The sequence below is a fragment of the Spodoptera frugiperda genome, chromosome 29 (genome assembly GCF_023101765.2).
Source record: "Spodoptera frugiperda isolate SF20-4 chromosome 29, AGI-APGP_CSIRO_Sfru_2.0, whole genome shotgun sequence".
In the NCBI taxonomy this organism is placed as follows: Eukaryota; Metazoa; Arthropoda; class Insecta; order Lepidoptera; family Noctuidae; genus Spodoptera; species Spodoptera frugiperda.
This window is the reverse complement of record NC_064240.1, coordinates 5349298-5372265: the sequence shown is the minus strand read 5'-3', so window position 1 is coordinate 5372265 and position 22968 is coordinate 5349298. Positions and strand designations below refer to the sequence as shown.

The window sequence follows — 22968 nt, the reverse complement described above, 5'->3', positions numbered from 1 at the left end:
CGTCGTAGCATCAAAATATTAGCGTTCGTAAAGTATTGGCTTCGTATCAATAAAGGATTTATGTTTAGGTAATAATTATGTCGACATGTATGTTCAACAGATTTGTGATTGTAGTTTGTTTTAACGTTGCTCAACTCTAGATATTTCTCCTGTGTCGTGGGTGCGTTTACAAACCTAGTTCACATACACATGACCACCCAGACCTGAAGAAACAATTTGTGGATCACACAAAGAATTGCTCCGAGCGTGAATCAATCGATCGGATTGCTTAATTATTGTACGATAGTGGTTAAATTACAGGAGCAAGAACAATTAAAATTTTGTTTTTGCTTATGTCTTGGGATCTAGATCACGATAATATCAAAACGGATTCACCATTGTTGTCAAGTTTTTGTAGAATGATTGACATCTTGATATAGCAATAGTTTTGATTAGTTTTTAATTAGTATTATCGTTAGGTATAGGTATAATCCAAACGATTACTGTTAACTAAATGAAAGTAGGTCTCCTGATTCCCATTTATTTGGTAAAAGGTAAACATTCAATTGGGTATTTCAAAAGTATACATTTGTGTTTTGCTTTGTTTACTTTTACTGTTGTTTTTAGCTTTAAGTAGGTAACCTTTGCATGCATTATTTTAAGCATAATAGCCTCACTTCATTAATTACACACTTACAGTAAACGCAAAGTTTCTTCGATTCCGAAGGTCTTAGGAATGCTTTTTTTGGTTTCCTGTAAAAGGTATAAAATCTTAATTTCGTAAAATAGAGCTGTACATACAAGCTTGAAGGTTAATGTAAAACAATTTACCGAGTGACTGTTGGACTACTGGTTTTATGTATCACTTTAGTCGGGGACTGTACATTATATCATATCACATGTCGGCGCGTATTGGCTGTTGGCATACATTCCGCGGATTAAGCGCGCAGTCTGCTCTCCTAACCGTAATATTCGCTGATAGTACCGCGACACACGCCCTGCGTTTCTTATGCCCAACAAATTGGCGACTCCTAGATTACCGGCCGTGGTCCATTCCTGTCAAACATTTCACTTAAGACCATTAAACGCTTGTCAATTATTTTTTGTGCAAACATCAACCTTATTATTGGGACTTGTGATAGAAATGGGACATAAAAAATATATTACACGGACAGTCATCATGTGCCCAATTACTCTAATGGCTGCCAACGTGTGGTAACTTTCAATCTTGTATGTAAAGCATGTTACATTTGTATTCACGTATGTATCTGGATCATCAAATCTGCGATGTCTTGGTGAAGTCTCACATCAAACTTCATCATTGTTTTTTCGTTGTCTACGTCTCTATCAAAGCAGTCATTGTAATTAAAATTAACAATAGAAAAATATGCATCATCATTTCGAGAATATTTATTGAAAATTAATTGATGTTTTTGTCTGACAATCTGATAGTTGACATAATTGGAGCATCACAGTCTAGATTGTAGACTGGGAGAGGGAGTAGGCTTTGTGTTTTAGTAATCAATGCATCCATTGAACTGCAACGAAAAAAGCACTCGAAAGACAAATGAGTTTGTATTCAAATGTCTCTCACTCCTCACTGTAGTAATAGACGTGCCTGAATGCGCCTTGCGCCAATTTCGTTTGACGGCAGTCGCTCGCAAGCAGGTGCGTTGTGCGCGCGTGCGTTCGCCATCTTTGAGTAACAGCTGATATTGCCGCCAACGCGATCTTATTTCGAACATTTTGAACTAACGAATACGACTTGTAGCTCAGATTTTAAATGCACAAACATTATTATTGAGTGCTGTGATTAAATAAACGGACTAATGAAGATGACAGTTAATCGAATAAGAGTTGTGGTGCTGGGGAGTGCGCGCTGCGGCAAGTCTGGTAAGAATAACCTCAGGAAAACATTAAAATTGTTATTAGCAGGTGATTTATGCGGCTGGAATGCTAACTTTAAGTCGACGGCGTAGTTGAAGCTTTGGTTAAATTCGGCTTTAACGACTTGTCGATAATTATGGCTTTTTTATTTTCCTAATCGAGCGCCGAAATCAATTATCTCTAATAGCTTGAAAAAGGTTTTATTTTATTTGGAATGCCCTGAGGTAGTTATTAGGATTATTAATTTAATTACAGGCTGTGGTGTAGATTAGTTATAAACAGATGTGTAATTCATTGATGCCTTCAATTTTGTTCTTCTAACTGGTTTAGTTTTGATCTTTAATTACTTTAGGTTTATATTACATTACGACACCAATCAGAGTGAAATTTATATTACATAATTTTTTAAGGAAAGATATATTAATACTTCAAAGTTTTTACGACCAAATTGTATTTCTGAATACATTAAAGTGTTTTAAGTGTGCTTAGAAATTATATGGACTTTCGAATTTTAACAACAGTTGTTATGAAGTACTGCGGCGGCTATGACTTGGCGCATAGGTGCAACTTTCGCAAGTTCCTTCACACTTCCAGGTTCGCACTTTAATACTAGTGCTCGGCACAGTTTCTGGAATAAAGATGGGATTAAAGCTAAGAGTTGCATTCTATTTTAATTGAAACACACAGCGAGGGAGTACGTAAGCCGAAAGCCGGTTCCCAGGTTTTGTGATTTTGTCATTCTGGTGTCTGGCCATTTAAAAAAAGGACAGATTCAGCAAACTCCTTAAATCCGGGACTTTTTTTGTTGTCGAATATATGACTGTGTATTATACATGAGGAATGTTATTTGTGATTCTAAGTACACTATCTTATCATTGCCAGCGAATAATTCGCAGAAGTATTCTTTTCGCAAACATTACGGAAGTAGGGAACAATAAACGACTGATACCTGCTCAGATGTTTATATAAGAACATCCTTGATTCTATAATATTATCACTATTTACACCAGCACGTCAAGCAATCCCATTTTACCAATCACCTTCATCAGATTTTCAACCTTATAATTTTGAAATATAGTTCAAAATAAAATACTTGGAAGTGTAGCTTGATATGCTGTTTCTACTTGTAGTTCCATGGAATCAGCCACTAGGTTGTTGACATAGTATGCACACCGGTTATCAACGCGAGACGACTGATAATATAACTGACAGTACCTATACTGTTGCACCTGAGTTATTTGTAACAAAGGGAGTTGCATCGTTGCACGTAATTTACGTGTGTAGGCAATATAACTGCGTAAATTAAAATAAAGTGCGTATTTCGTAAACCTTTACCAGTTTGTAATATAGTTTGTTGACTCTATTCAAGTCACGAGTATTGTTTTTTTAAACGATTTCGTGACTTTTATAAATATTTTCATACGGATACGTGTGGTCTATTTCTCTGAATAAGCGATGCGATCAAAATGGTCCCGTGAGTTTCAAAATAATATAGGGTTAATCGTATGACTATAATTACTATGCAATTAACGTTAAAATTTTAGGTAACCCTGCAAAGAATTGTACTTTGTCTACCTATAAGTACCAAACGGCAGTGACAGAAGCCATTTTTCATTTTGAAATTACCAATCAAATAAGACTTCCTGAAGATATTATGACTACTTAAAAGTAATGATTTCATATTTTTGCCCCTTATCGTCTGATTGCTGGCTATTTGAGTTACCATTTAGTGATAGCAGATAATAATCTTAGGCTTAGGTTGCACAGTGGGATAATCTTACACCGAGACCATTAGATATGGCTTCACGACCGTCAAGTGTTTACCCTTGATATCGATCAGGACTTCGCAATATGTAATACAGTGTGTTATATAAAATACACGCAGGTTGACGATCTACTCAAGTTTATTAAACTCTTAATGTCAATGGCACAGTCTAGGTGTAGAACATTTTGTTTTAAACGTTTCTAGACTTTTATTTAACCTTAGTATTTCTACGAGATCATCGCCCTTGTGTCATGCATCAAATTCGTGAATTCGTCTTAACATCAATAAGATACGTCTACTATAAATCGTAAGATAGACATTTGATTTCTTTTAACCTAAGATGCTTCGTTCGTGGTTTGTTGTATGAATAGGAGTTTCAATAGTTTTTTTACATTTTAGCTAAAACTTTCGCAACTTAGCAAAGAAATGCCTTCAGCCCTTCATATCCATCTTAAAAAACTGTATATTCAATACAGCAATTTCTATTCAAAAATCTTATTACAATAAATTGTTCTTGAGAAAGGTTTAGGCTTTAGGTTATCTAAAACGTAATGACAATTAGGACCTCGGTACGTGGGCGAAACTGTAGAGCAAAACTATTATGTCTGTGGCCAGTGATTCTAATCTTAATTATAACCATTGACTTTATTGTTTGGAGTAAAATCGATTATGTGTATGAGCCAGACATGTTTAGCGCCGGATGTTTTAGCCTGGGGCTATGGAATTGCAAGGATACAATTAAGTATGATTGGTCGTTATTTCTACGCCCATTAAACCCTGTTCACTCTATTTCGCGAAGTGATTGATGGCTGACATATTATTATGATGTTTCACGTACATTTTATGGTTAGAAGTGATTTAGTCGTTTGGGAGTTAGTCATATCCTAGGTTACAATTAGCGTTGAGTTAAGATCTTACATAATTTTGTTGTTGTTGTTCGGAAAACTGGTCTGAGAGTAATTTTATATAGATATGTATCATGTTTTCGTGACGATTCCTATGACAGGCAGACTGATGCTCTTACTGGGGCTCTGGCAAACAGGAGTTAGAACGGTGAGGTTTTTAGTGAGTAAGAGTCTGATACTCGAACCACCCAGGGTGGGAGGAATCTCTTGATAATTTTCCCCCCTCAATAAAGATGGACTGACAAGCAATTGGTAGCGTTCATGCTTGTATACGTGTAACCCTAGTAGTATAAATCCTGAATTGGATTTCATTTCGGTTGTATAACTCGACCTATTATCGTTATTGGATTATTTCGGTGTCAATTGTCACGTTGAGAATTACAAATGTGTAATTAGATTTTGTTCTTTTGTAATGGAAATCCTATCAAACAGTTTTTCGACCGAAATAATCTGTCTGGGTTTGCTGGATTATTCTTTTACATAAAGTAGGTGAAATAGTTATACCTACTGTTTCATAAACTAAATGTCTTCTGGTTATTTGAAATACCCAATAAACAGTGACCACTGAGTAAAAAACATTTAAATAATTTTACTGTTGTTTTACATTGACTCGAAGTTCTTAAATAGTTTGGCGCTAGTGACCACCTAAACATGAAACTCCCTATAGGTACAACGGTACGGTAATAAAATTCTAAGCGGAACCATTTATTGTAAAACATTTCAATTAAAGGGTGTTGTAATTTAGTGGAGTAATATGGGAGAGGCCTATGTCTGGTCGCAAATTGAAATAGCTTTTTGCAAATAAATTAAAACCATTTATTTCCACAACATACAGCTGTATCTGGCTGCCAGACACCACCCAGACATTTTCAAATAACTCAATACTTACTTTTAGACATTGTTGAGAGTAATTTTAGAAATATTTCCTCAGACTTGCTACACTTATTTTATTGTTTGATATTTGTCTATTGGTGCCAGACAATTTACGTTTGTTGCTTGAGTTTTAGCCAATTTGTCTGTCCGTTTCGTGGATTGATGTTTGATTACAATTGATGCAACTATACTTAAACACCTGTGGCGACGTACGTTGAAGATTCGACGTTAAATCGCGATCACGTCGGGGTCACCAATTTAGGAAAATGAAAAGGAGGATTCTCGAATAAGATGAGGTGTTCTCTCTCTCTCTCTCAGTTCTCTAAACACATGTAATAATGTTCTCATCTTTTCTCGATGATTGAGATCTAGTAAGTAAAGTTTGTTTGGTTTGCTATAGTGTAAATAAATTGGTGGAAAGACTTGCATTAGTAAGTTTCTTTTTTTGTGCGTGTTAGTGGTGATGCAAGCTCTAAAGATATTTTCTTGTAGTTTATTCACATTTTGGTTTTGACACATAATGACGTGGGTGTTTAAATTGAATTGATGTATGATACCAAAAGAACGCGTTTAAAGATATATTACGATTTTTTTACTTATGTGAGTTTAGTCTGGGAAAAATATGCTGATACGGAGCTGCAGACTACCGGGGCTTCGGCTCAAAAAGCAGGAGCAGGAACAGGGTGGTTTTAGTAAGTAATAGTCTGATATTCCCTCTCGCTTCACCCGGGAGGAGTCATTGGATGATTTTCCCACTCAAAAAAAAGAATATGTAAACTTTATTATATTAGAGGAAGTCCATAGCCGAGCAGTAAACTATCATAGATTGCTTATACTGATGATAAATAATTCTGAACTAGTTACCAATAGTTTATTGTACGTTGTATATAGATATTGAGTAATTATTAAACACTAGCTTCTACACGTGACTTCTCGCTATCCCGGTTTTCCCGTTCCCGTAGGATTTTTGGGAAATCCTTGTAAAAGAAGCTATCTCCCCACCAATTTTTCAGCCCAATCGATTTAGCCGTTCTTGAGTTCTTGAGATAGGTACATGTACAGTGACTGACTAACGTGATTTTATTTTGTGTAATAGTTTTTCCTTCTTGATCTGAATCTTTTCCTCTTCTGATAGTCTGTTTTGATTGAGGAAGTTTAAACTAGAAAACTTATTTTTTAACTTTAGTTAATAGTAACTAGAACATAGAAGTCTAAATGTGTATGTGTATACCTATGTATACAAAATTGAATGTATACCCATGTATACATGCACATTTAGACTTCTAAGTCTGTGTGTGTGTATGCAAATTAGGTTGTAGGTAGGTACTTTAGGCATTAGCCTAAAAGAAAAACAGGTGCTATGTTATGTTATACCGTGTTATACTTTACCCACAACCGGGAAGTAGTAAAACTGTGTAAAACTAATATTTTGAAGTTAAAAATAGATCGCTTTGAAAAAAAGATGATTCAATTTTGTTATTTCAGCTTTCGCAGTAACTTATAGAGGAAGATTATTTTACTTGTGAAATTCTGCTACCCTGTAATAACGGTAAAATGGTGTAATGTAAATAATATACGAATTTGGCGAAGCACGTTCGCCTTATGCCTTGATTACACATGATTTAAAAAAAACATGCTTATAAGAAAATGAGATTATATCAACATTTTTTTATTTATGCATTAAACGTGTAGGTTTTATCGAATTAATTACCTTATTAGTTGGTTTTATCAATAGTTTCCATGCAGCATTATCGGAAATCAATATTCTATATACTTAAATTAGGCATATCTGGTAATTATTATTTACCTACATATTATTAGTGATGGGATTTGTGACATTTTCGTATGGCACTCGCTAAATAGGTGAAACGAATCTATAAGAGAGGACACTGTTTATCATGATGATAAAACTGACATTTGTCACACCTGATTTATTTTTAGCCAGCTATTTATAAACATACTATTTTCATACAAACATACTGATACTATGAGAATAGTGCATTGACTCACTACGAGTTGTAAGTGGGCGGGGTCTGAGTGTAAACTCGGATTTTTGTCACGAATGAGTATCAGCATTATAATGTTCGTAGCGTGGGATCAATGTGGGTATCTATCTGTGGGTACTACTGAGTGTCCAGACTAGTTAGTCAGCGTAACGAAATAGTTTCACAGTAATCTCCAAAAACGTCACGTTTCGTCACAGAAATAGTATTTTCGAATACTTGGAAATAGCCCTCCGCTTGTTGTCAAAGTCGAAAATGTCCCGTTATTCGGCTACAACTACTAAAGAAAACTAAACAACTCGTAACACGCTCGTAATCGTAGTAGTATGGTATTAAAAATCGAAGTTTGTGAGTTTCCTTAACATTATGGCTTCGAAAATAGCTTCTAATATCAGCATTTCGATGTTCCTTGGACGACTGTTCGTTGTATGATGGAGTACGCATCAATTTACTTTATGATTAGCAGCTTTTGTTATGGTTATATTTAGCCAAAATGCACCATATGTTTTATAAATATTTTCACCTATTTTTACATTCTGACTGGTTCATTATGTAATAGTATTATCAAGGTTTCTTTTTTACATTTTTAGCTTCAATGGATTAAAATATCTTCTGTGGTTAGACTAGATTCGTGTTTGTTATGACATGTCTAAACATAAATATTACATATCGCTTTAATTTTACTTTTTTAACATTTTATACGCGCGAAGATTGATCGCTTCAACGATCTTGCTAAGAGATCGTTAGATAAAATAAAACAAGTCATAAATCACGTTCACACTGTATAGTATAGTGTGGTGATAAATATAGACATCTTACGAAATTAGAAATACAAGTTTTGTCGGAATATTCGTCACGTCTCGTCTACAGTATCTTTGTCAGAGGCGGGTCTGAAGGAGGAGCAGCCATAAATACCCAGTGTCGATGGGCAACACTTCGAAACGAGTATTAATACTTACTTACAACACTTACCAATGAATACAGTCATAAATCTCAAGCTATCCAAACTACAGTTTCGCACAGCTCAAAAGAAAATGCAGTTTGTTAATCTTTTATTGTCAATTCTCGTGTGAATTTGCACTATTTTGGGGATCAAATATTTTGTTGTTTTAATTAGCTTGTATATAAATAAATTTTGTGAAAATATGTATTCGAAGTATTTGCTTAAACTCATTAAGAATATCAATAAATGGACATACGACTATTTAATGATACTGGGATAGATTGAAAAAGAAAATGTATCTAAAATGTTTTTATTCGGAATGTGTGTTTTTATATAAAATATTTTATTCCATGTACCAATTTTCTATGTAACTTTCTCGACTTCTGTGTATTTCGATATTATTGTATTTAGACCAAGAGAATTTATTAGTCATATATAAGATACAATGTATGTTATGTTAGAACTTATTTATAAAACCTAGTGTTTACCTTCGCAGTTGGTTCGATAAACTAAACAAGACACACCCATCTACGTTTCAGCGTTTCATTGAACATCCATTTTATCTTTTGATTCAGTTATCTGTATTATTTTTAGACCACTTTGAAATAAAAACTGTTATTTTAAAAGTTTAAATAAGTTAGAAAATTCTCGAGGCCTAAGTGACAAACGTTAAATTAAAATCTAAACAACAAACTATTGAACAACAAAACGTAACAATTACGCAACGAAATTTCTATAACACTTTTGATTTCAAGATCATATCGAAGTTTATTCAATAAGAAGCACGTGTTAATACGAGAGACAGTCTCATACTTCAAACAAATTGACTGGCTAACAGTCTCACGCGCACAGATAAATCATACACAGACTATTAATGAGTCATTCAACATTCAAACGTCACTAATCGTCAATTAATAACGGTTAGGAAACGATCAAATGCTACCATTTGATACAGCATTATGTAGACATGTTCAAACCGATAGAAAGTATAAACAATAACTTAGCGAAAGCTACCACGAGTGAAATTGATTTATAGAGCCGTCGTCGGATGTCGTTTTTCGGAAACACTCCAATAAATTAACATAACAATTATAGAAAGATTAGGTAAGAACTGCGAACGGATGCCCATTGAGCAACCAACGCGAACGTTACGATCACTTGAATTTTAATGGCGTTGAATATTAGTGTTGTAGCACCAGATTTTAATAGTAACTATTTTAAGATTTTTATCGATAAATTCAATTGAAGTGTTTATGTTGAGAGTTTGTATTCGAACAGAAATAGGCGATGTGTTTGCTTAATCAGAATAGAATACATAAAGATAAAAATAATTCGTTAACTAGTAAATTTGTTGATTGAGAGTGCTAAATTAAAACAATGATTACATTTGTCTCTGTTGTTTGAGCTCGGTTCTTTGAAATACTTAAATGTGAAGACTTCTTACAATAAGAAAATCATTCAATGATATAATCGAATGAGTACAAAATCATAATTTACGACTATACCTACCAACCTAGCTACTTTTACTCGAACATTTTTCTGAAGTCCATGGAGACTTTCTTCATCATACTAGACCCGACTTTCATAAGTAGGTACATACACATAGGTTTTTTTTGTCGCAACAACATATGTCTGAACTACATATATGTATATAGGTACATATAATCACGTATGTAAATTGAAACCAGTGATCGTAATACTTGAAACATGTATTGACATGTCGTCAGTGCCGGCCGTCAGTGATCACGTTTCTTTATTTGGTAACTTAATAAGAACTGTATCAGTGTAGAGATAAAGATAATTATTCTGATAGTAGGTGTTTGGAGTTGTGTTCGACCACAGAAGACAACTATTTATATATAGGTATCTACTTCAATATCTTTAGTAATTTGTTGTTTAAATAAAACGGAGTGATACCACGGCCTCACAGAAAACCGACTGAATGATCATCTATTTTACATAATATGATTGGGAATTTAAATGATAACACAACAATAAGAAGTGTGTCTAACCGCGATACTCAGAGACATTTAATGATTACTTAAACTATTCCTTAGTGACAATTTTGTACTGAAAACAATTGCTAAGGACTGGGTTCAGTAATCATTAAATTAGGTACTATGAGTACAGCGGTAATTCAGATTGTTAGATTTTATTACACACTTCGTTACAAATTGACCTAATAATAGCGTGTTAAAAATAAGGTTTTTCTCTAATTGTACGGTTTGGACCAGATATTAAGCTTTGATGCTGAATCAATTTTAAAGATAACCCCTAGCAAACCACCGGTATAATATTTATAGGATTATTAATAGGTATGCAGGGTATGCCTACAATATAGGTTACGCGGTTTGCTCCCAATATTACAGTAGATCGAAATGTAGAATATACAACATTTGTTTACATACAAAATTCAGTGTTTGGGTTATCTCACGTGGAGAAACACGCGGTATTTTATGACACAACACTTTATAGGTTCAGTGCACTCTCTTATGAAACTAGGTAGAATTTGATTTCATTGCTCTGAAAACATATTATTTTGTAATGGAAACAAATACAACTTCGATCAACGAAGCCTTTTTTTTGAGGGGGAAAATCATCCAATAACTTCTCCCGCCTTGGGCGAGGCGAGAGGGAGTGTCAGACTCTTACTGACTAAAAACCACTCCGTTCCTTCTCTTGCTTTTCGAGCCGGAGCCCCGGTAAACCCGCTAGGTAGTCCGCAGCTCCGGACCAACGAAGCCTACAGCAGTTACCTGTACTAACAATACTCTTGTTTCTGTTACTACAAAAATCCCTACATACAAAACTTGAAACGGGATATTTACCATGTTTTTCTAGTTTTATGGATTTCCGACACTAGTATTAGTGACCATGTCAGTTTAAAAACTTAAATCTCTACATACAAATCTCTTAAGTACCTTTTACCAATTTTACACACTGGAATCTCAAGCATGCTCCTCAAAAAACATTCTCCCATGGTTTCCAAGACCGCTTCACTGGACATTAGTGAAGCTTGCATTGCGTAACAAACTACAACGAACAATCAATCTTAAGTGGCTACATCTTGATTATGTGATTAAGTTAACTCTTAAGCAGTCGAGGCTTCACTCCAGCATCCCAAGTGACTTACCTGTGTAGTAATTACAAGTATTTTTGTAATTATAATTAATGTAAACGCAGCTTTGCATTAAGTAGTGTTTGGACTTGCTATGATGTAATCTCCTCGTGGGTTTTAATGATCAATGTGTTGCTTGTGATTGTCATCGTTAATTGTCACTTTGAATAATATGTTGACGTTGTTTTCTTCCGTGTGTTCAGGTAGAGTAAGATGGCTAACCTCGGTACTTAAAGTCATTTAATTGTGACTTAAGTCGTTGTTACTAAGGAATAGTTTAAGTAATCATTGTGTCTCTGAGTACGACAGTTAGTCCTTTATCTAAATGTTTAAGGAAGTCTTATATCTCACCATATTTAAGTTTGTTTTATCCATCTGTTTTTTTTTGTTCTCTTCACATTTTTGATTGTGACAATTCTATAACCTCCCTATTTCACTGAGGCATTAAATTTCAATCTCTAATTGCAAATCCAATTTGCATCACACTACTAATGAACTAATAGTTTACAAAACAATAACTAACCTTGAGAAAACACCGGATAACAACACGATAAAGGACCAACAAATTTAAAGTAAATATTATGACAAGCGACCAAAACAATTCTCTAATAGCAGTAATATGTGCATTGCCACGTGTGCAAACTGCATAACCATTGCATACAACTATAGTACTTATAACTATACACATTAAGGTGTAGAGTGCCAAGAATTCAACATTATGACCACTAAGTACCTACCTATCTCGTTACAAGAGAATATAGGCATATTAAATTTGCTAACAGCACGAAGTTTCTTGAAACTGACCCTGATACAAATGTGTACAAAGTCACAGAACTTCATGTTTGAGCGAATAGTTTCAAAGCGAACATTGAAATTTGAAAATAGTCATGGAAATATAACCTCTAAGAAGTACGTGTGGAGATAGAAGATTAATAAAAATCCTTTGCTTATGATTCACAACTGCTAAATACTCTGTAAAAATACGGAATGCTATACGTAGAAGATCTAATAGGAACCTATTGTGTTTGCATCGAGTTTCTTAAAATAATCATATTCCATTGTTACATAACGAAAATTCTGCAAACAAAACAGAATTTATAGATGAAGTTATTAGAAACACATCATATGCAATATTACGGATGACATAAAACTGTGATTGCATTTCGGGATCATAGATCGAGAGCGAGTAAATGTCAACTGCAGTAGTATTAATAGAGGCGCGCGCGCAGCTCAACCGCATGCCGCGGCGCGCAGTGAGTCACCCGGTCAGACGTCTGCCGGGACACCCGCCGCACGCACCACGCACATTCACTCTAATACTAAATAATCGAGAACAGAAATACCACAAATATTATCACACAAAACCGCTGTTTCTGTAACTACTGTTTTACGCTAAAAACAAAATTTTATGGGAAGTTATTAGGAAAAAAATATTCTGTGTTCAATCGCTTATGTGGAGTAATTGTGCAAAATGTTTTAGAAAAAATCCTTAATCATTATGACGTATCCTTTGCATCTAATAATTTTCTTGATGTGACCGAAAAATCACCGCTTGGTTCAGAAATGTTAAAACGTATTTCTGTCTTTTTATTTTAACGTCTAACTCTAACACAAGATTCTAGAAAGTAAACCTTCTGTTCCTTTCGATTCGTGTTCCACTCACGATACGACATAATTATACACTGCCGACCGAATATTCGATCGCTCAGTCAGCGTTCCAAATAGAATTCGCACAGTTAGAAACGTATTTATAGCACAGAAAGAAATATTTGATGTTCAAATGTTTGATAGCTGTATTGTTGTCATTTTTTGCGGTTTCTAGGTGTGTCTCATGAATGGAGCTTTTTTCGAAATATTACGGACATAGCAATTTCACCTTTGTGCTCATAGGACTATGTATGTTTGTATTGTGTACCCAAAACATCCCATTTACATCGGTTTTACTTTCGCTATTTGATCATTCACTTTTATATTGGCTCATTGAATCATCATCTATGTTTGCACACATGTTTCGAACTCTTCGATTTGTTTAACTGTCAATATGTTTGTCGATAATTTGCTTTAACGCGCCACCTTAGACCTTTGTTTGAACTGTATTATGAGGTCAAAAATTTCTAGACTTCCAGGTCAAGTAAGCTCATCATTGTCACCTGTCAAAAATAACTACGGTGAAATTCTAATTAGCATGTCGAACAATTTAAGATTGGGAGAAAGCTTTGTACTATACGAGATTAGTTTATTAAGATAATTGCCACTTTTTTATTTTATGAGCGTCAATAAAGATGTAGCGAGGATGTGTAAGAAAGACTTGAGTCTTAATTAAGTGGCGTTTAAGGAAATAAACTGAACGTAAAAATGTAAATGAAATTGTGTGCCGTCCAATTACTGTAGCATGGCATACAGTCTGGCATCGCGGTTGTGATCACCTCGCCGATGCTCTTAATTAACATTTAGCGCTACCGTATTCGCTCACAAGACGTTGCTTGGATCGACCGTTTTCCCGAGTCCCGTTATACCTCTCGTTACCACACTCCAGTTTTATTCTGGAAATGAATATAAAAGTTATAAACGTGCGAAAGCAGTGTGCGCTTCACGGCCAAGATCTTAATAAGCCTTGCCATACATGCAGCGTTCCAATCTCAAACCAGTAGCAGTAGCATCATTCACTGCATTGTACTATGGAATAGGATACCTTTTCGGGCGAGTGCTTGCATTGCAAATGGAAGACCGTTCTGTCTTGTTACAAATTTAACCTAGATTTATGGTATGAGGTGCTATCGGTGCAGAGTAATGTGGCTGCGGATCACCTTGAACTGCCTAGCTATCAGTGTTCAAGTGAAAGTACTCGTTAGTATAATTGGTAAGACTCAAGCTGCATGTTTATTTTGCACGAATTGATAAGGGTTTTCAGATTCTGCAATACTTGTCTGAGTACGCTTTACAGTAAGAGGGCCAGTTTTGTTAATGAAGTTATGGAGTTGTTTTCTTTATATTGAAACTGTATGTGATAGACATATGTATCGTCACCAGAATTGCTTTATTTTAGATCTGAAAAACTTTTCCAGAAATTGGTTAATGAATTGGCTGGCTTTGTATTAAAAACTATTACACCGATAATGATGGCTAACAGCTAATAAGTTAAGTAATTTATATTGAATCAATAAAGGATGCTCAACCAGGAGAGTGCACATACCTAAAAGGAAAGTTCGACAACCTCGATAGATAGCCGTGAAATCGCAATTAACATACATCGATTGTTTTGAGCTGGTTCATTGAATCTAGGCACACATCACTACGCCCCTAGCCGCTGACCCGTCAGGCTTCAGAGAACACAAACACCTACTGCTATACATGACTGACATTAAAACCACGTGTGCACCAGAAGCTCTATAATAAATCGATTGAAATGACATATTTATAGTATTCTCGCTAACATTTGCTGGAGAAGCAAATGTCTATAAAACGCCAAGTTGATGAGATGTGACACTTTATAATCCATTTTACGGTTTATGATCTGTATTGAGGCGATGTCTCGGAACTGATTCTAATCAGAGATACATGATCGATCTGCTGTTTGATGTCGGTTTGCTTATTGATAGAATCAGGTCTAAACTAGCTATTTATTATTTGTAGCTCAACAGTTTATATTGGATAGTATTTCTTATTAAGTATCTTAATATTGCCGGTCCATAGTTCTAGGTTATAAATATTTGTTCGACCTATTGCTTGTGTTCGATAAGATTTCTATAATGTAAACATGGGGGAATGAGTCAACTAGGGAAATGAATGGGTTAGCTTTAGTTTTTGTAGGCGGAATAGCTGCTTGATAGTTGTTGTGTGCAATTAGGATTTACGGTATTACTAGGTGTGTTGTTCCAAAACTGTTGTGGGTCGGTTAGCCTAGTCTGCATATAGCGCTGCGTTCCTGCCGCGTCAATAGAACACGAGGAAGTCTTGCTTGTTTTGTATTGTTGCGAGGGCGACTATTTGTCAATACTAAACTGCACTATGATCTTTGAATTTTGAAGTAGTGGTAAAATAAGGCGAATACTCGTACTAGCAATACTATTTCGTAGGATTTTTAATACTGCTAGCTTCTGCCAGCGGCTTCGTCCGCGTTTCCGTAGGATAAAAAGTATCCTACCACCTAAGTCAGCTCATACCCTGTCTGTATACCAAATTTCATCTAAATCTGTTCAGTAGTTTCAGTGAGATGACGGCCAGACGAACATCCAAACATTAGTATAATTCTCTAAAATTACTATATTTTTTTATACATACTTATACTTCTTTTAAGTGTTAATTTCCTTATCTATCATTGCGACCAACGTGGTGCTATTCTTGTGCTTTCTTTTTGAGTTCAGTTGGACTTCTCAGCGGAAAAAAATATTTTTCAAATATCGTCGACTGAACTGGCTTCATAGATTACCCCTACATATTCTATTTAATCACGTAACATTATACTAGTACGTGTCATATTAGTTTAGAATTACACATACGTTTATCATGTTTCATTGTGCGTAGAACTCTGATTTATATACTTAAAACAACGTAGTTTTCTTTACGTCATTGGAATATACAATCTATGTAGAACAAATTAAGGTATGAAACGGAATTATATTTTAGAATTGGTATGTTTCTTCTTCGGATTAAATAAGAACGGATCAGTTTAAAAACCTCTAGGATTTTTTCTTTTTGATAAATAATGTAAGTAAAATATAAAACTGGCTGGAAACTTGTATCTCCTACATAGTTGTTTCCCGAATCCACAATAGATGGCAGTAACGATGCATAAAGTACAACAAGACGTAGTATACATTAGAATGTATTAAGAACTATATTATTATTCGAATAACCAATTCCTAATATGCTGTTAATTTTATGATCAAAAACATATTTATGCTCATTTGGTTATTCCTATCAATTATATTCATCACAGGTATCATAATAACGGTAATTTAGGCGGTATTCCTTGATTTATAATAAAACGAATATTCCTTAACAATAATGGAGGTAATAAACGATGCAAGCCTCATACAAACCCGTGATTATATTCATATAAATAAGAATACCAATAAAACATTGATTGTTAATCTGTTTCTCGTCTTTGCTGTTAATTGCCGGTATAGTTGACCAATAACTTTACTACACCTTTAGCCCTTTGTCTACTTTCCCTCTAATTGAAGCTTGTAGTTATAAATTCATTGAGGGACACAAATTTTGTAACACCCTACCGACTGGCTGCTAATTGCTGCTTTCTCTGTTACCAACTTGTATTTCAATTAATCTGTATGTTTTATCTTGTTAGATAAAGTTTGAACTAAAAGTGCAATCAAATAAACACGTTGGTTTTGTTTACCGGTAACGTGTGAAGTGTTGGCTTGTTGCTTTATTGTGTTTGTTTTGTTTCAGCCGTGGTGGTTCGTTATTTAACGAAGCGGTATATTGGCGAGTACAGCTCAACTGGCGGTGAGTATATTTAGAATCACTTCGTACTATGTGAATGAGGTTTGTTTATTCAAATTCAGTGCAGAAATCGTTGATACATTCACTGCTCTATCCCCATTGAGATAGGTACTCCTATTCATAATTTGTGACCTTACGTATGACAAACACGTTCTAGAGAAACTCAATAGGATAATAAAAACTGATGTAGATTTTTCGTGATATAAAACATAACCGGTATAACACAGTTTCTATCTGATAAACACCCCTATTGTGTATTAAGGTCATTATAACAGTAATATAGTTTTCACTGGCACATCTCCTAGTTCAGATCACCTAGTTGATATGTGAAGAGTGTCAGTGTTGTACGCAAGACAGAAATACCAATGAACATGAGCCCTTACAGAGGGCACTCACAAATGCCAGGCATTGAGTGCCAATGGACGGTTTATTTGCGATATTGGCAAGATGCAGCGCCGGAGTGCCAAGGCTGAGCGACGCCGGCGCCGGTCTACAGGCCGTCGACCTTTGGAGCATATTACATTATTTTGAAGATTTAAAAACAAAAATACAAAAGCTGTTCTAATAATCTACAATTATACGCAACGTTGTCTAGAAATATACATCGTCGGGACACTTTTATCATTGCGTCCTTAAAAATTATCATAATTTCAGCAGATTGTTTTATCATCACCTAAATCTTTGTGTTCTCGAAATCCCAATCGATTGATTTATTGCGTATTTTTTGTTGCTATATCAGTGACACTTAATAATTCATTTGGCGTATCGAACGAGTGCGTTATTGGTTGTAACCTAGATCTGTGTGACTGATAGCATCTTTCAGAAAGTCAATACCTTACGAGGTCGGTATTGAGACCGGCTCGAGTATCGATTGTTGTGCAAAGTCAAATAAAGACTTTGTTTCAGATTTCCTGTATCAACATCGGGTGGCGTTCGACGGCGCCACGTCTGAAGTGGAAGTCTTAGATACGTGCGGGTGCGCCGTGAGTGTCTTATCTCTGCTGATATCATCGCTAATAGAATACGCACCTCGAACATGAACAAACATAAACATTTGCCGTTCGTATCGATACTTTCTACATTTCATTTTATAATCGTTTTCCAAACACTTCGATGTGTTGGTAAATGTTAATGTTTCTCATAAGTCATCGGATCGTGCGTGCGTGACTCAAATGATAACGAAATGGCATGAGTAATAGATATGATGGCTTAATATTTTCCTTAATCGAATTATGATAATTCTAATAAGGGATTGTTTTGTTTAGAAACGAGGATGTTTAGCAGAACACCTACGGTGGGGGGATGCGTTTGCCGTGGTATACTCGGTGTGTGACAGACGGTCATTCATTGCTGCTGGTGAGCTGCTGGCTTTGCTGGAGAGGACCAGACTACCGGGCTGCACCGCCGTCACCCTACTCGGCAACAAACGTGACCTGGAACATGCCAGGTGATTACCATACAGGAATTATGTCATGGATATTGATATTGATAACTGCCAATTTATTCAAAAGGCCAAGAAAATCTCAAGCACTTTGATAAATTACTAGTAGCCACTGTAATATCCTCGAGGTGTATTATGTAAATTAATAAGTTCTTGACTTTTTGTCACAATTATCTTGAAATTGCTTGTAATCATAGTATGATCGTGTAAAAAGTCATGATTTATGAAGGGGCATGTATTTGTCCAACAGAGTTGTTAAAGCGGAAGAGGGTCAGGAGTTGTCGTTGCGGTTCGGCTGTCAGTTCTACGAGGTGTCGGCGGCGGAGTCGTGCGCGGGCGCAGCGCTCGCGTTCCACGCGCTGCTGCGGGAGGCGCGCGCGCTGGCGCTCTTGTTGCCCGCCCCCAGGCGAAAGCTCGCTGCCTACTCTGTTTCTAAAGTGAGTATTTATCAGTGTAATGTTAATAAAATAAATAACGTGATATCTTAATTCTCCTAAGTACTAAAGACAGTATTCAATAGAAACAATGTTTAATAATTCTCCTATGCGTTTCCCCTAATAAATATATCATTTGTGGATTAGGAGAATAGGTGAGTGACCTTAACACGACGAAACACAATTCGAGCGTTGTTTCGCGCCAGTTTCTATGAGACTGTAGTATCACTCTAGTCGAAACGTTCTATTCATGCCAAAGATTCAATTTAAATCATTATCTTAAACAATTTCTCTTTACACAGGTAATCGGCACAATCCTCGGTTTGAGCAACAAAAGCGTCAGGAAGAAACGGCCATCACTGAGCATATGATCTGTCGGTCCACGCAGTACTGGATCTTGTTCACTCCGTGACAGGAGTTTTTGTTTTTTTTTTTCTGTAGCAATACAGAAACGTTGTTATCTCTGTCGATATCGATCGAAGAGATTTGTCTGCTGGGCCAGGAAAGGAACTAAGGTGGATTTACGATGGCTGCTAAAGATGAGTTAGATGGATAATGGCTACGTGGGAATTTGGTCCTTATGTTGACTACTTAGTAGTTATTGTTGTACAGTGTATATTGTTATTTTTATAATTGAGTGGAATATACCCTTTGAATATTACCTACCTACCTATACTTGTTGTAAAGTTTAAGTAATGAATATGTAAATGTTTTCTGCACCTTTTTAGACTGTGGAGTGGCCTTGAAATATTTCTTGAAATTGATATTAAATTTATTAAATATTGTACTCTCATAATATTAGACATGATTATCCTAATTGTTTAACTAAGTATCTTAAGTAATAATCAGACTGTATACTTATTTAACTGATTATTAAAAAGACATTCAAATTATCTTGCACTTTGGTTTAGTGTTTTTGCATTGTATAAAATTACTTGAAATGTTGAGGTGAATGAACTTTATATGAGAAGGGCTAGGTTTCAAACTAATGCGATAATTATGTAAAAGTATTCTTCGTTTATATATTTGATATCAATATTAAAATTGTACGTCAGAAATTATTCCTTGTACATATTTACTTCGCAATGTATTTTGTTCCGTGTGTCTATACAGATAAGTATTAATTTCCATTGATTGAGTATATTTCTTTGTAGTACATAACATAAATAAGACTGTCCTGAGTATTGTGTGTTAAGAGACATTTGATGCCTTCAATAAATATTGTATGTTAATATAATTATGTGCCAATTTATCTCAAATGAAATGATCGAATATTTATTGATACTAATAAAAATATTTATGGTTATCTTGTCTTTTATTTACTGCATCAATATAATAGTACATAGTATCTACATATCGATGATTAGTGATATAATTGGAGAAGGGAATGTTATTATAGTATAATAAAGTATCGTTTGGTAAAAATAATTTAAAAACATTTAGAAACGCTAAGAGGAAATAGTAATAGTATAGTGTACTGATTTATTTTGCTGTTAACGGCCTTACTCGCAAAACCGCTTCCACCATTTTTTTAATATTATAAACCGGTAAACGAGCAGACGGATCACCTGATGGTATGCAATTGCCGCCCATGGACACCAGAGGCATTCCAAGTGCGTTGCCGGCCCTTTCGGGGTTAAGGACTTAAGGGTTGTTGTGGAAATTATCTGAGAACTCCAAAATTTGCGTTTGTCACGTTTGCAACGTTGAACGGTTTTAAAATTAGTATTGCGAGACACAACAGAATATCAATTCGCGAAGCACAACTTTATTTCACAAAATGACACTGGTAAAACCGCCGTAATTGAAAATTTATTTTCACTCGTTAGACTAGAGTTTAAATTCCATTTGTTTGAGGCGTTTATATGGCCTTGCTAATACCTAGTCCAAGGAAGTTATTAGCAATCAAAATACTTTCAAATTCACTTCCACATATCGTATATTTACTGATAACAGGTAACAGGTGTGTTAATACAGTACTTAGGTCTTATAACACCAAGCCCGTAGAAAGGGAAATCTGGAGATCACATGACCACATCATCTAGACAATTTTATTGCCCACACTACTTTTACTTGCAAATGTACGAATCAATATTAGGTGTACGAGTACTTAGGGTTACAGGCCTACTCGATTTAAAAGTTGATATACATTACTTGGGAGTTGATCTTATGATTTTTCCATTAGTAGTTATCGAGTGTAGAAAGAAAATAGCATATACTCAGTACCTGCGTATTTGTTTCTTCAAGGAGTATACAGATTGCACTTAGATGCATTTTTATTTATTTTAAAGATTTTTTATCCTATATCTCTTTTAAGGGTCTGCGGACGGCGAGCAAGGGTCGCTTGCTGGCCGACCGGAATCAGACCCGTGCGCATGGCGCGTCGCCTTCCGTGCGCGTCTCAAAGAGCCATCAGACCACCACAGATGGGGCCCAGTCGGGCTGATGCCTGATTCGGAGCTGCGGACTGCCTTGGTTTTGCCGGTGCTCCGGCTCGAAAAGCAGGAGTAGTAACGGGGTAGTTTTTAGTCACTGAGAGTCTAACACGCTCTCTAACAAGGCGGGAGAAGCCATTCAATGATTTTCCCCGCTCAAAAAAAGGTCTTTCAAGATCAACGAGACATGGCTTGGACATTAAGCACTTTATAAAAAAAACCTTATGTTTATAGGTCCTCTTATAAAAGGGGTTCTAATAAGCTAAAAATAGCGATGGATAGTTAATAAAAAGCGATACATAGTAATAGAATTGATTTATAGACTATGGGCTAGTTCATTTATTATTTTACTAGTTTCTGCCAGCGGCTTCGTCGGTTCCAAGGGGATGAAAAGTGTCCTATGTGTGTTAACACAAAGTGTCCAAACATCCCGATCCTTCAGCCATTTTGATGTGATTGAGTAACAAACATACACATGAACACTCAAACTCACAAACATTTTATTTAAAATATACTTTAACATTAAGACTGAAATATTACATTAAGACTTTATAATATTAGTAAAAACCTATGCAGCGCTACGTACCGGCAGTCAGACAGACAAACATTTTATAATCACATTTTCAATAGTCATCGGTGTATTGTAGTAACACCTCCAACTATTTATATTTATACTTTTAATATTTTTAATGTACAGTTTTTTATTTACACTTGTACAGTTTTATTATTTGTGTATAGATATTAACTACCTCGTAAGTGATTGCTATTCAGTATGCACATAGATAGAGAAGAGTATCAGCGTACTAAGTAGTTACTTACATTGTAACAACATTCCGGTTGGACAAATTATATTTTCAATATAAGTATAGGCTGTCGATAAGGGTGAAGTTTATTGGCAGCTCTATGCAATTTTGTTTTAATGATTACTGCTTTAATTAGAAGGCGGACAATTTCGACGCATTACGTTTTTTTTTTTAACGATTCAGTTGCTTCTAAGAAGGTAAAGTACAAGGCCGCTTGCTTGTATCGTCATGCCTTTTATCCCCGAAGGGATAGTCAGAGGTGCACATTACGGCACGTATTGCCGCTATACAATATACACTCACTTTTCAGCATTTGTGTTATAAGTCCCATGTAATAGGGGGTGAGCCTATTGTCACAATATCAGATTGGGCTGGGTACTGGGCACAATTTCAGACTCTGTGCTACTAATGAGTTACTTTGTCCGACCATATCGAACGAGGCAGTCGTAAGCTGCGAAGTCTGCAAACGGGCAGTTGGCTTTGACTGCCTCGTTCTCCTATAAAAATTTGGTACTAAATAACTATATACTTCCAGAAATGTATTCTTACCCAAGTTTCGCAATAAACTTTGAAGTCAAGGTAACAACATGAAATAGAGAGTTACAAACTCCATAATATTATCGATAATATGCAGCATGATAAAATTAACTACCCAAGTACATGTTGCACACCTATCCGTTATCTTAAAGTTAACCTTTTAACCCCAACTTGACTTTAACTACTTCGCCAGTTGATAAGCAATGTCATATATTTCTGATTTCTTTTCCTGTCATAGATAAGATATGCACTTGTATCTACCAATGTGAATAAAAAATAGTAAACATGCGTTATGTTGGGACCCATGGGAAATACAAGATTAAGTTGTTTTAAAGTGCTTTATGAATATTTACACGTTGTTTGTATTTTATTTTGACGT

General features: G+C 35.4%; 1 protein-coding gene across 1 annotated transcript; it reads left to right on the top strand.

Annotated features, from left to right (window-relative positions):
• Positions 1–1532: 1532 nt before the first annotated feature.
• Positions 1533–20120, top strand: LOC118268315 (ras-related and estrogen-regulated growth inhibitor-like protein). The gene is made up of 6 exons (XM_035582756.2): positions 1533–1872; positions 16886–16942; positions 17846–17922; positions 18205–18386; positions 18631–18817; positions 19117–20120. The coding sequence occupies exons 1-6, from the start codon at positions 1809–1811 to the stop codon at positions 19183–19185; spliced, it is 636 nt and encodes a 211-aa protein (XP_035438649.1). The 5' UTR covers positions 1533–1808; the 3' UTR covers positions 19186–20120.
• Positions 20121–22968: the final 2848 nt, after the last annotated feature.

Bases quoted from the DNA above. Each gene is read 5' to 3' on its own strand.
- LOC118268315 (XM_035582756.2), top strand. From the start codon at position 1,809: ATGAAGATGACAGTTAATCGAATAAGAGTTGTGGTGCTGGGGAGTGCG. The intron at 18,387-18,630 runs GTGATTACCATA...TTTGTCCAACAG, and splicing joins CGTGACCTGGAACATGCCAG to AGTTGTTAAAGCGGAAGAGG. The intron at 18,818-19,116 runs GTGAGTATTTAT...CTCTTTACACAG, and splicing joins CTGCCTACTCTGTTTCTAAA to GTAATCGGCACAATCCTCGG.